Source organism: Euphorbia lathyris, chromosome 1 (assembly GCF_963576675.1).
Source record: "Euphorbia lathyris chromosome 1, ddEupLath1.1, whole genome shotgun sequence".
NCBI lineage: Eukaryota > Viridiplantae > Streptophyta > Magnoliopsida > Malpighiales > Euphorbiaceae > Euphorbia > Euphorbia lathyris.
In genome coordinates, this window is record NC_088910.1 from 20498548 (window position 1) to 20518509 (window position 19962).

General features: G+C 34.6%; 2 protein-coding genes across 3 annotated transcripts; one reads left to right on the forward strand and one right to left on the reverse strand.

The window, feature by feature from the left end:
- The first annotated feature begins 2062 nt into the window (after positions 1-2062).
- On the forward strand, positions 2063-5194 carry LOC136224115 (abscisic acid receptor PYL8). The gene is made up of 4 exons (XM_066012371.1): positions 2063-2195; positions 2279-2605; positions 3612-3827; positions 4138-5194. Exons 2-4 carry the CDS (start codon positions 2459-2461, stop codon positions 4354-4356), a joined length of 582 nt encoding a protein of 193 aa, XP_065868443.1. The 5' UTR covers positions 2063-2195; positions 2279-2458; the 3' UTR covers positions 4357-5194.
- Positions 5195-5546: 352 nt separating this feature from the next.
- Positions 5547-17689, reverse strand: LOC136224103 (ATP-dependent zinc metalloprotease FTSH 11, chloroplastic/mitochondrial). 2 transcript variants are annotated; one of them, XR_010686287.1, is made up of 18 exons: positions 16814-17689; positions 16553-16706; positions 16245-16337; positions 16076-16161; positions 15794-15917; positions 15364-15483; positions 14589-14639; positions 14140-14201; positions 12706-12763; positions 10685-10810; positions 10519-10599; positions 10066-10195; positions 9810-9958; positions 9261-9542; positions 8574-8663; positions 8442-8495; positions 7230-7447; positions 5547-5920 (listed from the first exon to the last, which is right to left on the reverse strand). XR_010686287.1 is itself a non-coding variant. In XM_066012359.1 (17 exons), exons 1-17 carry the CDS (start codon positions 17452-17454, stop codon positions 7292-7294), a joined length of 2457 nt encoding a protein of 818 aa, XP_065868431.1. In that variant the 5' UTR covers positions 17455-17689; the 3' UTR covers positions 7078-7291. The 2 variants fall into 2 exon arrangements, 1 of the variants encoding a protein (XP_065868431.1); XM_066012359.1 differs by lacking the exon at positions 5547-5920 and having other exon boundaries at positions 7078-7447.
- Between the last annotated feature and the right edge of the window lie 2273 nt (positions 17690-19962).

The window sequence follows — 19962 nt, forward strand, 5'->3', positions numbered from 1 at the left end:
TTAATTAGTTTGTCATTATTCATAGAGAGAAAAGGATAGAAAAACTTTTATAGTTACTTTAATGATATAAATATTAGTTTATATTTAATCATTGAAATGGTTTGTTATAAAATTAATTTAATAGTGACAAAGACAACATAAAATATAGTAAAGCAAAAATAATTTTTTAAGAAAGCAAAGCAAAAATAATTGAAAACCATAAAACTTGCATTATTTATAAATAATGATTTTTTTGTGTAACACTATTTTAATATAGTGTTTAAATTAATTAGAATCTCTCAATTGTGAAGCCAATTAATATCTTATCTCAATCCAACTACCATAAAATATAAATGAACCAAATTTTGTCGCTTGCTATAGACTAGAGATGGACCACTTTATCCCCATATTTTCCTCCCAAAATTAGAATACCATAAATATTAGTAAAAACAATTTGGTTTCTTTTGTTTTTTTTTTTTTTTAATGAAAATGCATATATTATTTCATTTTATTAGATAAGAAAAGTATAAATACATACAAACTTAAGCGAGTCTTAACTTTGCGCTTTTTTAGATTGATGCTAGATCAGGAAAATTTGGTAGCACTTCCTTTTAACTGCTCGATATACGATTGATTGTTTAGAAATCGAGTTGCCCGAATAAATGAGGTAACATTGAGTGGCTAGTGATGTTTGCCACGATAGTTTGGTGGGTTTGGAGGTTGCGGAACTCTGTAGTTTTTGAAGGGGAATGGAGAATACAAAATCTCGTTTCTTTCATAATTGATCAGGCTCAGGCCTTTCTGTCTGTGGCTGAGCTAAACAGGGGAAGTCGTACCAGGAACAACAATATTATAAATGTTGGATGGAGGGCTCCGTGCAACGGGTGGTTCAAAATGAATACAGACGGAGCAAGCAATGGTAACCCGAGTATGGCAGCGGCGGGAAACTCCTCTGCGATAATATGGGATGGTAGCAGGCTAGTTTTGCAGTCAATCTTGGTTGTTGCACAACCTTCCTAGCAGAGCTCCGATGCTTATATTTTGGGATGAAACTTGCATGGAATCACGACCTTGATCATGTGATTTTTGAGCTTGACTCGAGAGTTGTGGTTCAATTGATGAAAGTAACTCGGATGAAACACACCCTTATTCTTGGCTTCTGATGCAGTGTCACTTACTTCGGGATAGTAATTGGGACATTCTTTGCTCATACCTTTTGGGAATGGAACCAAGCGGTTGACTGTATGGAAAATTTCACGGGATCTCTTTCTATGGGCCATTACGAGTGTGGTGTGCCTTCCACATGCATCCAAAATACTCTTCTAGCTGACGCTAGTGGAGTTACTACCGAAAGAACTGTATGGTTGTAGTTTTTTTTCCTTTTGTGTTTGTTGGACTAATTAGCCTTCTTCCTGTCATAAAAAAAGTGCAAGTATGCAAATACATATACATACGTTTGATACAAGATCCACGTATTTAAGAAAAAAAAAAATACAAAGAGCAGAACAACATATTAAAGATACAACACAAACAACAAATAAAACATATACTTCTCGAAACTCAACCTTACCAATTAAACTCTTTTGAATTTCAGATCCGAGTAACTTTTTTTTTGTAACCACGTAAATCTCGTTTCTGTTCTTACTAAATCAGAAAATATTAGACACAGTTTAAACAAATTAAGAAATATGATAAATATATGAAATCCAATTAAAATAAACTTAATGAATAAAAAAAAGAAGAAAAACTAAGAAAACGGAATGGTGGGGGAGAAAAAGGAACTCAAATAAATAGATAGGTGAAGTGAAAGAAAAATGAATTTGATAAAAAAGTGAGGCTGAAGTGGATATTGTTTTCTTTCGTTAAAGTTAACAAAAGGAGCTTTTTCTTCATCAGTTTTTACTTTTTATATTTTTTATAGAGAAAAGATGAATAGGGGTATTTTCGTCATATAACATGGTCTCTACGAACGACAAAATGTGCCATTTTAGTAAATAATTTCTAATTCAAGGGCCTTTATTTCCAAATAAACTAATAAAAATAAAAAGTACGAGTAAAGGTTTCATTTTTGTAAATATAAAATAATATTTGTATAATTGTTGCGGTTTTATAATTTCAGGTGATAGAAGATAGAGAGGTTTAAAGGTAGTTATCTATGGCGCTGAGTCTCGTCCTCTTCCACTCCTCATCTTGAAAAGCCAGAAGAAAGAAAGAAGGTAGACATACACAAACCTTTTGTCTTATTTCACTTTTACAAAGTTAGTTAACGGAAATTAGTTGGCTCCGGTGAACGGAGCAGCAATCCCGGCGATTGAGGGGTTTGAAGATAGAAACAAGTTTCTGTGCATCGTTTCTTTCCTCTTTCTCTTTGATTCATGATTCTATTTGCTGGCGGAGAACAATAAGGACGCGTTTGGCTCGAAAAGAAAGCAATCCGGACGAAGGAGAGAAGGAACTAGGAAGTAACAAGAACCGAAAAATGAGTAGTCGGAGTAATGTAACTGCTATGGGGAATGGATTTGGAAGTATGGAGAGCGAATACATAAGGAGACACCATAAACATGATCCTGCTGATAATCAGTGTAGCTCTGCTCTCGTTAAGCATATCAAAGCACCTGTTCATCTTGTAAATTTCTCCTCCTTGCTTGATACGAATTTTCCAGGTTTTATAAATCTTGATTAGTGTTATGATTAATGGCGTTGTAGGTTTGTGTGGTTTTCCGAGGGTTTGTGTTCTATCATCCTGAATTTATCTATATTTCTAGATTTGTATTTGTATTGTGATTGAGGGATTGTGTTTGCAAGTTAAGTTTTGGTACGATTTTTGCATTTTTCTTTTAATTTCATCAAATGATTTTTACAATGAGTGTCTAATATCCGTGGTTGATATGTAATTTCGCTTTTGCCGGTTAGATATTTGGTACAAGATTGATATTAATATCGCATATTTTGCAATTGGATATTTCTTTTGCTTTTCTGGCTGCATATAGAGAAAGCTGAGAAAATTAGAAATTGAATACGAATTTTGTCATATGCACGCGAGCAATTGTTCTTTGGTTGCTGTTTCAAACTTTAAGTTTGGAAGCTAATGAATATATCGTACCTTATAAAGTTTATAGATGATGAACGAGCTATTAAACTCTTAATTTTCTTATAGAGAAGCCAACTAGGAGAAGAATGAGGGAACTTCATATCAATTGAACATGCTATAAATTATGTTCTGTTTGCCTTATTTTCTTACATGGATTTCAGATTTCTTGCGGTTTCTTTGAAGAAGAGTGACTTGCTATAATTTTACTTTATGCTCTTGGAATATAGTTAGACTGAATAAATTTTTAGTTTGAGATTCACTATATAGTAGGAAACCAGATGGTTTCTTTTGATTGTGCATTATGTCAGAAAAATTAATGGCGTGAGCTTGGATTGAAGTTCTTGTTTCGTCCATTTGCCAATATTGCTTGGTTAATAATAGATTCATTTTATATAAAGAAACGTCCATAATGAAGGATATAGCTTATGTGGCAACAATTTGTTTTTTTCAGGAATCGTGGGTTCTTTCTTTTTAGAACTTGTCATTTAATTCTGTTGTTGCCTAATCATTTGTAAATAATATCCTAATATTTAATCAATAGGTTTGGTCACTGGTGAGGAGATTTGATCAACCGCAGAAGTACAAGCCTTTCATTAGCAGGTGTGTTGCACAAGGGAATATTCAGATTGGAAGTCTTAGAGAAATTGATGTAAAATCTGGTCTTCCTGCCACCACAAGTACTGAAAGATTGGAATTTCTGGATGAGGATGAGCATATTCTTAGCATCAGGATTGTTGGCGGTGATCACAGGCTTAAGGTATGGACTTGAGTCTTTTATTTTTCTTTTCTGCTCACCTTTTTATATATGATTTGTAATTTGCAATTCTATGGAAGTGCTTTACTTTCTTCATTTGTATGCTTATGTTGTTTAGAAAATGAGAATATGGTGAACTGGTTGCTACTATAGTAGTGCATTTGACATCAGATGATGCTGCAAACCAGATCTTAGGGACTTTTATTGGTATTTTGGTTGTTGTGAGTAGCTTAGTATATTTTCTGGAACTTTAATTAAGAGTTTCACGTTTTAAGTTTTTCTAACATATTCATTATCTTGTGCTTTGCTTCAGAACTATTCTTCTATTATATCTCTCCACCCAGAGATTATCGATGGACGACCAGGGACTCTAGTGATTGAGTCATTTGTGGTTGATGTGCCCGAGGGGAATACCAAGGATGAAACTTGCTATTTCGTTGAAGCTCTGATCAAATGCAATCTCAAATCACTAGCTGATGTCTCAGAGCGACTGGCTGTGCAAGACCAAACTGAGCCCATTCGTTGCATCTAAAGAAATGTTACTACTCAGTGATTGAGATGCGGCGGAGGCAGGCTATGGTTGTCAAGGATGAAGCTTCCAGCTACTTTTGTACATCAGAGGTTCTGGATACCGACTGGCTATAGTACTTTTTCCATCTTCGAAACACTGCTGCACTATTCTCCCCTTTGATTGTTATATTTTCCCACCTAAATTGTTTGCTAGGTTTCCATCTTTAGTAGATCAAGAAACACACAAACATATATGTTTATCATGCTTGTGAATGAAAAAAGTAGTAAAAAACAAGAGATAAGAGTCAAATTTGCTCCTACGGTTATTGTGGAAGATCAATTTTATACTTATCATACAAAATAGTGCAAAAATAGCTTTATAGTAGAAATTTAGCTTAATTTTACTCTCATAGTAGAAAACCTAGTTTAATTTTATCCTTTTCTAAGTAAATGCTGATGAAATTTAGCGACAAAGTTTGTTCGGAAAGGGTGAAATTTAGATGATTTCTGTAGAGGTAACATTGAGTCATTTTATTGCAAAATTGAGCTTTTGCAATAACTTTAGGAAAAATTGACTCTTAAAAAAATATTAAATTGGAACATGATTCTCTTTATTATGCCCTGAGTTTTGTCTGCCCTGGTAAAGTTAATGTTGAGTCTGGGAGGATATTTTTTTCTTTCTCCTTTTTGTCTTTGTAGTTATAGGTGTAGGTGAAAACAAGAGTTGTGTATATTGCCATATTTGCAGTAGTACACACATGTGAGCTGTATTTTGGACCATAGTGTCCTATTTTCTTACCATATTCTAGGCAGTTCACGTGTGCATCATTATAAATGGCATTTTTTGTATTCTTCAGACACTTTTGGCTTGCTTTACGGTTCCCCAAACATCTACATTATTCGGTTCTATTGTTTCTATTAAAAGTAATTATTTTGTAACATACAAATGTAAGTTAGTTAATTTTCTCTTCTTTCACCCTTTTTTGCTGGTTGGCACTTGACTAACCTAAATTCTAAGCAATTCCCTTTCTTTGATGGGTAATCAATGCTTGGATGTTAAGCATTCGGTTCAGAGTAATTGTTCTTATGTCAAATTGTGTAGTTGTGCTATGTTATACGTATCATATACAATATAAATAAAATAAAATTATTATCATTCCGTATATTATTTCTGTAAATCATGTTGTTGTGTCGGGAATTGCTACCACTAAGTTTAGAATATGAAAATTGAAAGTTCAACATAATGCTTTTCGATTCCAACTACAAGTAGAGTTCATTCTAAGAAAATCTGTTTTGGAGTCTACAACCTCTGACCTCTACAATTGGTATAAATAGATTGTTTCAAACCTCTGACTTGTACAATTGGTATAAATAGATAGTTTCAAAGGTAACAACACTATTTCATATCGGGAAGTAGCTTGTAGGATTTAAATGAGAAAAGGAACCAAGCTGGCCAAATGGCACTGGACGCAGAAAGGGAAGCTTTCTTCTTCTGTAACGATGTTTTTTTTTCTTTTTATGTTCCCCTGCCTTTATCTTCTGGTAGTCCGACTTCTGGACTATTATGGGTACAGCAACTTATGCACCTGATTTTATTTCAGAAATAAGCATGGTATAATTGAATAAAAATAAAAAGTATAGCACGAAGAAGGATATAGTTAAAACTTAACATTGTGCCCGAATTAAAATATGGCACACGAATAACATTTTTCACTAGGTAAAATAAAAGGCAAAACACTCGAGTTACTTGGGCTCTTCAGAAAGCTGTATAATTTTTCTTCTATTGCAAGTTTGTAACTAGAATATGACATTTGAGTTTAAAAGTTACCAGAGATTGCATCTCTTATCTAGCAAGGATGCAGAAACTAGTTTCTTGACTTCAAAGATAACAATGGCCGAAATAATATGCTAGCTAGTGGAATACATTTGCTAACAAACCATCTCTTTGATAAGGGTCAATTTTGCCCTTAAAGTTATTGGAAAAGCTTAATTTTATCATTGTATAACATGACTCAATTTTACCTCTTTCTAAGCATCTACTTAGAAAAGGATAAAATTGAAATAGATTTTCTATCATAAGAGTAAAATTGAACTAAAGTTTCTACCATGGGGATAAAATTAGACTACTTTGTAGTCTAAGAGTAAAATTGATCTTCCTTAATAACCTCAGTGGCAATTTTAGGTCTTATCTCAACCATAAAATGAACAGTAAACAAGGAAAAACTGTTCTAAGGAGTAAGCACCCGGTCTTCCATGTCACTTGGATTGGAGGACCCTCAATTCACATTTGCACATGTATATTGTGACACCGCTTAATAATTAAAATAGTGAGGCCTCTTATAATGTGTGGGTCCATGTTATACATGACAAAATATGTATGGAAGGTCTTTCGTTTGACATAGATAACCGGGTGCTTCTAATAATTTGCCTACGAAGTGAGGGAGGATGCCTAAATAATAGTAGGATTGTCAATTTCTAACATAACATAATTCACTGAAATGATCAGTCTGACACGAACACTTGGGACACAATTAATATTTTTGTTGCATTTATATAATACATTAACATCCATTTTGACACTGGTAAATAATAGGAGACGACCATGGAAAAGCTGTTGAATGGTTATCCCTACGATCAGCTGTGCAATAGCAGTTTATAAGTGAGTAGCACATAAGAATTTCAAATAACATCATGAATGTTCAAAATTTAATCCTAAATGGAAACAATGTCCAAATAATACATATGAATTTGAAATAGTAGGTGATTGATATAGAACTTTTGGAACATTCTAACTGCCTTGGAAATGCTACACTACATGTGTATTTAATAGAATTGCTACTTAGCACCTTAGGTGGACACATGAATGAAAGAAGAAGAAAATATATAAATAATCACCTGTAATTGCTTTAAATACACTGTACAGAGCTTTTCCTTGAGGTGGGGGTAGAATACAAAGATTAAACTAATGCAAGATCTCCTTCTTCTTGTTGTTCTTCTTGTCGTTCAGGTAGCGGCCTTTCCAGGTACGGAAGAAGAATTCGCTTGATGTCTTCTGCACTAAGTGTTTCGTACTCTAATAGAGCGTTTGCTAATGCATGCAATGCCTTCTCGTGCTGGGAAATCCAAACAAAGAGTCAGTGATTCCTAGAATATGTGATTTGAGCTGTAAATTTCTGATACAATAACACGATTTACAGAGATAATCCGCTTGACATGGCCCGTTTGACACTATTATCGTTTTTATTGCATTTATATATATATAATCATGTGAAATATTATAGATCACATAACACAATCATGTCACGACAACCTATTATGACACTGCTAATGTAAAGAAAGATGTCAAAGAATGTAAAATTATTGAGCAAATTTTTAGTACTATAGCTGCAAAGAGAGAAATCCTCCTTGGAGGGGGGCAGCAATTGTGTACACCACACAACAACAAGACACGAATTAATGGGTTAATGTTTATTTAACAGGTAATGAGTCACTTTTGTGTTGACATGAAACTTTTTAAGGTTCAGTTAGGGTTGACTTGCTAACTTGAAAATGACACTTATTATTATTATTATATCATGTCACGTTTTTACATGTCACCTTAATAGAATAGAAGTAATAAAATTACAATTGCCACTCATGAACAAGACTAAAACCTCTCATATTTTTACATCTCATAGTAAAATTACACGTGACCTATGAATAAATTAGGGGTTTGTCAAATAGATTTTGGCTCAATCTTTTGGACAGTCAGTGTTATCCTACTAATCCAAAAATGACATAGATATTTAGAAATATTACTATATCCCCTGTATTTTTAGATCTTACCATTAACAAAAGTAGTAAAATTACATGTGATGTGAGAACACAACGGCACTGCGTTGAGTGAAAAACAATTCACGAGTGAATTCCAATTTTTCATATTCCTTATTCCACCTACCCTATTGGGTTGACACAATTAAGAAATTTTTTTGGGTTGGGATAGATAGGGTTGACTCCTTTCACATTATAATTGACACACACGAACACAACCCACTTACATGATGTTCCAAGATGTCCATATAAATGGAAGATTCAAACAAAATAGTTCACCAATTTCTGAAAACTCACCTTCTTTAGTAAGGCTTTCACACGATCATATGCCTCTCTTAGGAGTTTCACCACCTATACAATGATTAAATTTTTTTAAGAAAATGTTATAGTTGTAATGTAACCAAGAACATAAATCTCAAAAAAATATACCTCAGCATCTATCCGTGATTGCATATCTGAACTTGGTCGCTCTTTGATATGAACCGGTCCAATAGCATCACTCATCCCACAACTTGAAACCTTAGTACAATAACAATGTCAAGCAATTAATTATTTGTTTGTTTTTTTTATCTTTACAGGTAGATGAACTAAGTAATGATTTTGAAAACATGACAGGTTAAAAATTTCGGATGCGCAGTTGCCATTCTCAATATATTCAAGCTACTTGAGAAAATCAAGATTGAAAATTTTTAGAAAGACAAAATAAGCCATATATGCGGACATAACTTCCATTGGGGATGGAAAAATTAGACACTATCTAAGAACACAACATGAAATTTAATCATGTAGGCGTCTTGTTTGTGTTGACACCTGAACATGAAAATAGTACAAAATACACCTAAATTACTATTATACTCTTCCAATATACTATATCCTTATAAACATATTGCGGGTGTTTTTAACAATTTTATGACAACAGGTTAGATGATGTCATAAACAGTTTAGGAAGATAATATCAGTTAGTTCGGTTGTATAAATCAAATCCAATTCATGTCGAGTTCTTTAAGATTAACTTGAAAGTTGACGGACACGATTTACAACCCGCAAACATGTATTCCCACCCTTGAATTTTATGAGGTAGTGTGAACAAATCCATTTGGAAGTTCAACTATTTACCATATAATGAGCAAGTTCAGTGGCTGTATGAAGATCACTACTTGCTCCAGTAGTAACCTGGTCCTGACCAAATATGAGCTCTTCTGCGACTCTTCCCCCCATGCAAACATCAAGACGAGCTAATAACTGCTTCTTGCTAATCGAGGTTTCATCAGTTGAAGGAAGTTGTGTGACCATTCCTAAAGCAGATCCACGTGGCATTATAGTGGCCTTGTGAATTGGATGTGCACCTTCAGTGTTGAAGGCTACAATGGCATGGCCACTCTCATGATAGGCGGTTAACTGAAAGGATAGTTGATGTCAGCAATTAACAGGAATGAATATGGATAGATAATTTACAGAGCTTATGCTGGAGAACTAACAATGTCATCTGAATGCTGGAGTGAGTGAAAAAGAAGAAAAGAAAAAAGAAATATTTTGGCTTAACCCACAACACGCTAAGCACAAAACACGGACTCGTGAAGTACAATGTGAAATATTCAAATATCAGCAAACAATGCAAGGTTTAAAATCCAAATTTAGAGTAACTGGCCGCAAGAACATACAGACCTTCTTTGAATCTTCTGATATGAACATAGTTTTGCGCTCTGTACCCATAATTATCCGGTCTTTTGCAAACTCCAGCTGTGCAGAATTCAACTTCTCAGCACCTTCAACCGCAGCTTTAATGGCAGCAATGTTGACTAGGTTTGCAAGATCTTACAGAAATAACCAAAGGAAAATCCATTGGTGAACTTTGAAAATGCCAGAAACTTTGATTTATTATGTTAACCAACACATATCACACTTCAGTTTAATGATTCACCTGCTCCATTAAACCCTGGAGTGCCACGAGCAATTGCTTTGACATCCACATCATCTGAATAAGGTTTATCTTGTAGATAAAGCTCCAAAATTTCTTGACGACCGCGTACATCTGGATTTGGAACAACAATCTGAGAGAGAGAAAGTTGTCAAATATATCTCCAGTAAAATTTGAAGAACAAATTGATAACATATCCGAACAAATTAACAAAACAAGCACTCCAGTAGATTTCTAAGCGCTGCGAGAAATTTGTTCAAGTGATCATTCATCTTGGATCTATTGAATGGAACCATAAAAACATCCACTGAAAAGACAAGGTCCAACCCAGCAAGAAGAATACACCGGCAACAGTACCAACAGTTCAATTTTCACAAAAGAAATTTGCTACCACTATTCTATTCAGTCTTCAAAATTGCAAAACTGAACAAGATACTAGGCAACAAAAGGACTTACATGCCGGTCAAATCTACCAGGCCTGGTCAAAGCTGGATCAAGAATATCTGGTAAGTTCGTTGCAGCCATCAATATGATTCCCTGCAGATAGAAGTGCAAAACACGCAATTGAATAATGACCTCATTTAAGGTGTAAAAGTCCAATTTTAAGTTTTTTTTCATGCACCTCATTCTGTTCAAAACCATCCATTTCAACTAGTAGTTGATGCAATGTTTTCTTTGTATGTCCTTCCCATTGCTTCCGTGTGGAGCCAACAGCATCGATTTCATCAATAAAAATGATGCAAGGAGCCTACATAAATTAGCACATTGATGTTAACAAAATGTAAGCAGTAATAGGAAATCACACATGAACAATGCAGCTTTAAACTTTGAAGAGAACTGACAATATTATGAAAGAGTGACTAAATGAAAAAAGCATGCGTGTAATTATGACCAGGGAAATACAATCTTATTAAATCCGCATTTCTGCATGCTAAGCCTACGTAATTACAGAAAATGAGTAATAAAAATAGTTAAAATTTGACCAAGATACTGGATGTTTTGATTGCCAAGAAAATTAGAGCTGTTTAATATTATTCTAGTTCTCATTAAAGTCTCTTAGGCTATAATTTAGGTAACCTTATAAGGAATTGATACACAAAATAAGTACAAAAGATATTGAAGTATTTTGCCTTTCACTATATTAACATATATGCTATTACACCCCGCAATTGAAGCGAGAGATTCTCGAACGCTAATATTGGCCCAAAAATCTTCAAACAGAACCAACCGCAGATCTTTGGTGAAAATATCGTCGGTGATTTGATACCAAGATGGAACATGGTAACACCCAACCTGTCCACATGCAACCTTTTCGCGAACAAAGTGAATGTCCATTTCAACATGTTTAGCGCGCTGATGTTCAACATGATTGCCATACAAATAGATTGCAATAACATTATCACAATAAACCAAAGTAGCCTTCTGTATGGGACAATGAAGCTCTAAAAGAAGGTTGCGTAGCCAGCAAGATTCGGACACCACATTTGCAAAGCCATGATACTCGGCTTCGGCACTGGACCAATGTCGGTGTTACAGCCACCACCTTTGCCTCCATTATGGCGTCCTCCAAGGTTGCGGGAATTGGGTTGTCGTTGTCGCCCTTGTCTATCACGGTATGGTTGTACTGGGTCAGAATGTGAGAAGTGTTGATCAGTCTCCCGATGAGAAGCGGCCTTTTTGGCGAACCCCGCCTCTTCCAAGATGAGCATACATCGGACTTGATAAAAATAGGGAAGAGGAGAGGAGTACTTTGAGATTAGCGTACCAACACCATTGTACGCATCAGTAAGTCCAACAACCATTTGCAAAACAAGGAAATTACCGGTGACAGGAGCCCCAACGTTTTTTAGTTGACCAGATAACACCTTGAGTAGTTGAAAGTAGGTAGAAGCATTAGGAAATTCAGCTATGTCAGTGGAAGAAAATCCTTGAAGGGTGACAGCACGGGAACTTTTATTATCCCGAAAAATATCGCTTAAGCGTTCCATGCTTCAATGGCCGTTAAGTCTGGTTTCAGGATAGTGTGAAGTAAATCCATAGAAATTGTGGCATAAATCCACTGGAGAACAGAGTGTGGACCACAACTCCTCGTCATCATCATCAGAATCCAAGTCCGTCTCCTCATAAGTTTTCTTCGTCTTCGTATCGGTTTTGAGAGGAATAATAAGATCAAGAACTCGATGAGACTTAAAGTGTATTTTGAAAAGCTCCGTAAGCGTCGCGTACAGGACGTTTTCCATCTCAAGAGTAATGGTGATGTGGGATTTGATATTGGATACAGCAAGGGCCGGATGAAACTTGGATTTATGGGTAGACATGTTGGAGAAGGAGAGCCAAAAAAGAGGAAGGCTGAGGCAGAGCAGACAGAGGGCGCGGCTACGGAATTCTTAGGAGATAAACATTGCCAGTGCTATGATACCATAAAAGAGTTGTTTTTCTTCACCTCTGTTAGAGGATATTAATATTATATAATTACATGGTATAAATCTTAGGCTATAATTTAAGTAATTGTATAACTAATTGATACACAAAATAAACACAAAAGATAAAGATTTTGACTTTGACTATATTTACATATATGCTATTACTCATGTCTTGAGTTATTGTTTCCAGTAATAGTATAAGAAAAATGAAGCCAGGTACCTTTTTCTTAGCTGCTTGAAACAAGGATCTCACACGGCGTGCACCAACTCCAACAAACCTGCCATACAAGTAGAGACATGAGATAACAGATGAAGTATCATTCAACTAGTTCCAGATGACATAAGCTGATCACTGGTATGAGAGATGACACCCAATATACAATGAACTTCCATATTGAAAGTCTTAGGACATTAATATGAAATAAGAAGCATTGTTGATTGCAAGGTCGTAAAAAACGCTAAGCGCTAGTCGGGCGGAGAGAGTCCTCGAGGATTAATCAGGGATTAATCGGATTTGTATTTTTGTATTTTTTATTTGTTAATCAACAAATTATTATATAAATTCTATAAAATATGTATTGTACTATCTAAAAAAAATAATATGAAATTATTTAATATAGAAAAATAAGTATATTTGTAACATATATCTTTAAAAACGTACAAACATCAACATTTCAACAACAATATTATTGAAACAACGCAAAAGTGAATTATAATAAAGTAAGAAATAAATTCACAATAAAAAAAATGATTTTGTTCATCGTCGCTTAGGCAGCGTCTAAACGGTCTAGGCGGCGTTGAGCCGGCTTAGGCAGCTAAAAACCGCCTAGGGGGCCAAAAAAACGCCTAGAGGAACTAATCGGAGAAAATCGGTGCGGATTCTCGATTTCGAATGCCTAGGCAGGGCCTAGGTGGTCCAGGCGACCTTGGTTTTGAACAGTGTTCCTATCGCAATGGAAAGAGAAAATTAATGGATCAATTTTACTCAAACATCTGCAGATCTACAGGCTAGTCAATGTGCAAGCTTGGCAAGATAGTATACGAGAAAAACTTGGAAAGACATTTCAACATGCCCAGAATGGTCAAGCACCTCAGTGTTTCTGTTTTACTCATGATTCATGTGGCACGTATATGGTAGAAACATACTTCTGTCCAAGCAAGAATTAAGTGATTTAATAGTTTTATGAAGCAGCGGAAGATTTTTATACAATGAAGTTCTCACTGCAGAAGCAATGCCTGGAAAATTATATTACTCATTACTCTTGCTACATGGCTGTATACGCTGAAGAATAAGCACACAGAAAAGAAAAAAGCAAACATGCAGCAAATTAGAAAAGAAAAATTTCAGGACTTTACTTGATGACATGAAATAGAAACAAGTTCCAATATACGTGTACCCATATAAAGGCAGTACATGAGCACTAAAATTGCATAAAGAAACACAGGTAACAAATTTCTACGCCATCACAATAGAACTAACACAATTCTTGATCATAGTCCTCAGATGGTTAGTTTAGGGATTTAATTCACACAAACAGCACTAAAAACTGTACAGCTCTTACATTCTCTCTCTCTTATGTTCACTTGACAATTATTATCTAGCAAAAAAAGGCTGCCAAGAGAGAGTTAGGAAAATAAAAGAGAAAAGACTTACATTTCCTCAAATTCAGATCCTGCTCTATAGAAAAAAGGTACACCAGCTTCTCCAGCAATAGCCTTAAGGTTCATCAAAAAATCATAAGAAATGTAGAAAGCCATTATCAGGTGGTGGAAATAAACATAGTTAACTAATATTTATGAGCTATCAAATCATGAAACCTGTAAATAGTGAAACACATTAAACTGTCATCACGTTTTAAACAATGTTTTTCATGCAAAAAATATTTTAGATAAATAACTGGGTACATCTAACTTTTTGAGGCAGAAAACTGAATTTATGTAGCATCATTATCATGATTACAAGCCTTTGTTTTCTGCTTAAACACACAAGTCAAGAAAACAAGCTTCAGTTCTTCTTGGAGTTAAATGTGAGTTTATTTTTTATAACTCAAAAATCACTTCTCATGTGGACTATTCATAATAACACATAAGGAAAAGTTTTACCTTGGCCAGCAATGTTTTTCCTGTCCCTGGTGCTCCAGTCAAAAGAATTCCCTGTACAATAGTAGGAAAAGACAAACGATTCATACAACAAAGACAAATTTGCTAACGTGATCAGAATGAAATTACCAACCTACAACCCAATTAATGGCATATCACGATGTAAATAAATAAATATAAATAATTAGTAAATGCATAGCTGTCTGCTAAGTGATTAAAACCAGAAAAGGAACACATGCTAGGAAGACAACCCACAATCCTTATTCAAATAAATCCCCAAATACCAGCCTACTTGATCCTCTAAAGCATCTGTCAAAGTTACTCTTTGCATACATGCAACTTCAAAAAATGACCTTAAGGTTCAACTTCCACTAATGAAATGATATTGAATGATCCTATGCACAGAAAGAAAAAAAAAACATGACTGTCTGTGAGTGTGTATGTATAAAGTATCAATCTTTTAGTCATCATTAGATGGTATTTTCTATGAAGAATTTTTATAGCCGAAGACTGAAATTCAAGATTACCTTACATTTTTCACCCCCTTTTCACCCCTTCAAACTTCATTTTCCCCAAAATTCCAAGGCATTTATAATGTGAAGGAATTATTCATTGGTATCCCTCAAATACACGCAGAAGAGGCATTTTAACTTTAAAGGTTGATTTGACATATGGGCTTCATAAATTTATTGAATTAGAGATCGCATGCTTTCCTCGAAGAAAAAACCCATGTATTATTCAAGATAGTAGAGTGACTCATGAAACAAGTCTTACAAACCTTTGGTAACTTTCCCCCAAGGCGAGTAAATTTTGATGGATTCCTGAGGTACTCGACTACTTCCTCAAGCTCCTGTTTAGCATCATCGCAACCTTTGACATCCTTAAAGGTTTTAACATTCTGCAACAAAGCCAGTCACCTACTGTTATATATCACACAGAATATACACATGTAATGTACAGTGACTGCTTTTCTCTAACATAGATGAATATCTATACATAGTTTTAGTAATCAACAACGTGAAGCTAAGACCCAATCCATTTTCCACTTCAATAAATGTTTTCCATGCAAGACACCAAGTTATTGACTTACATCTATCCTATTCGATTGGATCAGTATTCTATACACCAAGGGGAAGAAACTCAAACAGTGCAGTCTATCAAAATCAAGGAGGCAACATTATAAAATACTAAGAAATGATGATTCTTACTTTCTCTGGCGTAACTTCTTTATTTAACTCTTTAGGTGTATAAGAAGAACTTGAGCCAACTCCTGAAGTTCCTATTCCCCCAAGGCCTCCAATATACTTTTGAAGTGCAGCTGCACCCATTACCCTGGAACAGTTTATACATGATAAGAGTGGAGACTCGATGCATGAGCAACAATTCAGCTTGTGCACAAAAGGGTGAGACTTTCAAGCTAAGACAAAAGGTAAAATAGATAGATATAGTTCCAACTGCATTTATTGCCAAAAGTGAATAAGAAGTCCTACCAAACCAATCCAACTGCAACAGTGAACAAAATAGTTGAGATAAGCTCTTGAGCGAATCGAGACTTGTTAGTGACTTTAGGGTCGACCTAGAAAAAATTAGAATTTAAAATTAGTACTTTAAAAACAATTACCATTCTCCAATGCGAGAGTACAATGTGTTGATGCTTACCATCACCACATGCAGTGGTTGCTTTTCGGATATGCCAGGATTCATGAATGGCTCATCTATATTTCCTGATGCACGCTGCTTCAATTCTTGTAACTACATGTCAACATGTATAAAACTATCATATCCAAAATAAGCTAAATAAAAGAAGGCAATGCAGAATAGCACATAATAAGCTCTAAATATAAACATTTAAGAAACAAAACCAGTTTGAATTGGTGTAAAGCTTGTAAGAACTGGAAGGCAGTGGAGCTAAAGAATCATTTTAAGAATAAAACAAAAATACCAATTTAAAACCACACTTAATGTACCAGGGCAGGAAGACTGGAAGGCTTTCCAGATTGTTCATCCGGAAGATACTCCGCAATAGCATTAGTAATGACAAGCGCTCGAAGATATTCTGCAACTCCTTTACTGTCTACAGCATGGTCCCTTTGTTCAAACCTCTTAATCACAGACTCGGGGCTGATAAAAATTAAAATTTTATAACAAGGATGAAACTTTCTTTTCTCAAACTTTCACAACCAATTAAATAATCAGTAAAAGCTCAAAAACTTACACAAATGCCTAACCTGTGCTTATTGAGCTCAGCCAAGAGAGCGCTCTGCTTGTCAGCATCCTTGGGATTGGCTTCAGCCTCTGCAATAAGGCGCTCCAGTCGCTTCTCTTGGTGCCAAAAAGGCAACCAACTCAACCAATCAGAAGCCAAAAAGTTCTCGAGTCCTCTCTTCGCCCTTGTCCAAAGCCCCATTAGAAACACCAGAAATGGTAATTTGCTATTAACACCATCCTTCTGCAACAAATTACCACTCTCTCCATCATTCTCCACGCCATTCTGTCTATCCATACCACCATCATTTTCCCCCAAACTCACCCCGCCAAGTTCATCAACTCTCGATCCTTCGGAAACAACAGAAATATCTCCACTGCGAAACTCATTGACTATTGACTCAGCAGAGTCAGAATTCGAATTAAATCCCGAAGAAGTCAATTCAGGATTCAAATTAACACCCTCCGGTTGCAATGTACACAAGATTGGGAGAGGAAGGAGATGAAATCTGGAATTAAAAGAAACAGAGAGAAATGACCGGTGATGGTGGTGGTGGTGACGACGTGGAGAAGGGAGAGAGCAGTGAAAACGTTGTTTGAAAGAAGAACAAGACGGAGAAGGCGAAGGTTTGCAGAGAAGAGAAGCTTGTAGAGTAATAGTCATTGGAATCTGTTAGGGTTTATCAGAAATTGCTTTCAATCCTCTATCCAAATTGGAAAAAAACGCAACACTGGTGTTCTAGCTCTCTCTCTGCTCTGCTGTGGTTGAGGGAGGGAGAGAGAGAGGAGGAGGAGAGTGTTTGATTGAGAGCCACAAGATGAGAGTGAGAGAGACAACAAAGGGAAGGGATTAGAGAAACAGAGTGAAGTTGAAATTAATCTAAAATCTTATCTTCGATTGAAATTGGCGCCGGCTGGCTCTGTGGTATTTTCTCAGTTTGCGTAAATCCTTGGTTTCTTTCGTTTTTTTTTTTACTTTTTTTTTTGACGAAATTTCGTCTTTTTTAACTTCCACTATTTTACTGACTCCCAGTTACATTCCTATGGACAAACTTGACCTGAAATTCAATTTGAGTAAAATTGACTTGGCTGTTAATTAGGGACCGCCACTAAGAACGTTTGGTTCGTGTATAGGTAACCAATAGAATCAAGAAATGGAAACAAAGGGACATGAATGGAATGACTTTAAATTTCCGTATATGTTTGTTTGAGTTCCACAAAATAAATGATATAAGTTCAAATGAGGTAATAAATCAGAGTTGTGTTTTTAACAACAATTTCTATACATACATGTGTCTGTATTAATAAAATAGAAGAATTAAAATCAATTAATTTAACCATTAAAATCCAAAGATAATAAAATAAAGGAAACTAAAATAAAATTAATCAAAGAAAATGCATAAACATTCTATTTTTAAAAAAATAATTATTTTAAAATAAGTAAAAATAAATACTAAAACCGAATAATATGATAAAAGAAAATAATTCGGTCAAATTTATTTTTTTAGAGTAAAAAAGAAAGGTCAAAAGTGAAATTAGTCTAAGAATAAAAAAAAGTATAAATAAATAAGTAATAAAAAACTTCAAGGGGTTGAGAAGTAAACCCAAAACTAAAAAACGGTAAAAGAAATGATTGAATTAATAAAATAAATACAAACAAAGGGAATGAAAATAAAAAAGAAACCTCCACTTTCTCTTACCATTTCTTGAAACCTCAAAACAAACGTCACATATTTTATTAATTACTGAGCTTGTCTCAATAAGATAATACCTATATCCATTGTACCGCGTCCCATTAGAATCATGGAATCACTAAACATGAGTGGAACTAAGGAGAAATTAATCAGGGGTGATATATCGGGTAATCTTCAAAATAATTTTCAAAATCTAAAAGTGAATGAGAAAAGGAGAGGATATCTTAGCAGTGACAATTATCAGATTAATGTCGTGCTCGTTACGATATACTATCAATTATCAAATTAGTGTCAAATGAGTAAACCATGAATCAATTCAAAAGTTATGTGTCCTAATTGAGTTAGTGTGGAATTTCTATCGTGTTTTTTTATCACATGTAATTTTACTACGTAGCTATATTAATGTTATGGCATTTAAAAATATAGAAGGATATTGTATTATCTATATAGTCTAACCATGATGTTGTCAAAAAAATAAAAAATAAATATAATCTAACCATGACCATTCAAAAATCCATCATGTCATTTTTAGTTTGTGTAATATGTTTACAAATCATATGTAATCTTACTATCTCTATTAATTATGACATGTACAGATATGGACGGTTCAAGTCGTGTTTGTAAATAATAATTATCATTTTATTACCTTGATCAATTAAGCTGGCAAGTAAAAACATGAGAGAATAAAATAATAATTTTAAATATACACATCATTTTCGAGTTAATAGGTCAATTCTAATCCAACCCAAAAAAAAATGGTGTGTCAATTTGGTGTCAACTAAAAAATGACTCGATCTTATATCATGCAATCGGTCGTGTGTAATTTTGTCATCCCTGGACCGATGCCAATAAAAGATAGAGATGAAATGATAGCTAGAAGATGAAAAAAGAAATGAAATTCTAATATTATTTTTTTTAATGAAACGACATTATTTCATTATGTTCATCCCAATTCATTCGAGATCCTGATTTTATCCCTATTGTTGGGATGGTTCAGAGATAGTAACAGGAACGGTGACATATTTATCCCTATTTTCTTAATGAGACAGTCCGTTGAATGAGGATGAAACCTTATTGACAAGCATATTGTTTATTGTTAATTTATGTTGGTTCTAAAATCAATAGATCTGATACAACTACGAACTTGCAGAAAATTCATTATTGTAATACAACTAGTAACTTGCGTGAAATACAAAATATAAAAAGACGCAACAAGAAGCATCATAAAATAGGAAAACTGCTTGGCTGTTGCGTCCGAGAAAGGCACATAAAACACTAGTAAATATAGTACGTAATCTAACATCTTGGCAAGAACACACATAAGGTAGCAACTTTAGCAAAATGAAAAGCTTATGATGGTTATTTGACCCTCAAAGTACGAATACCAACTTTATATAACTGAATTATTCCATGAAAATTGACAATTTAGTCGGTTGAGAAATAAATATATGAAATGCCCAATTATAAATTAGTAATAG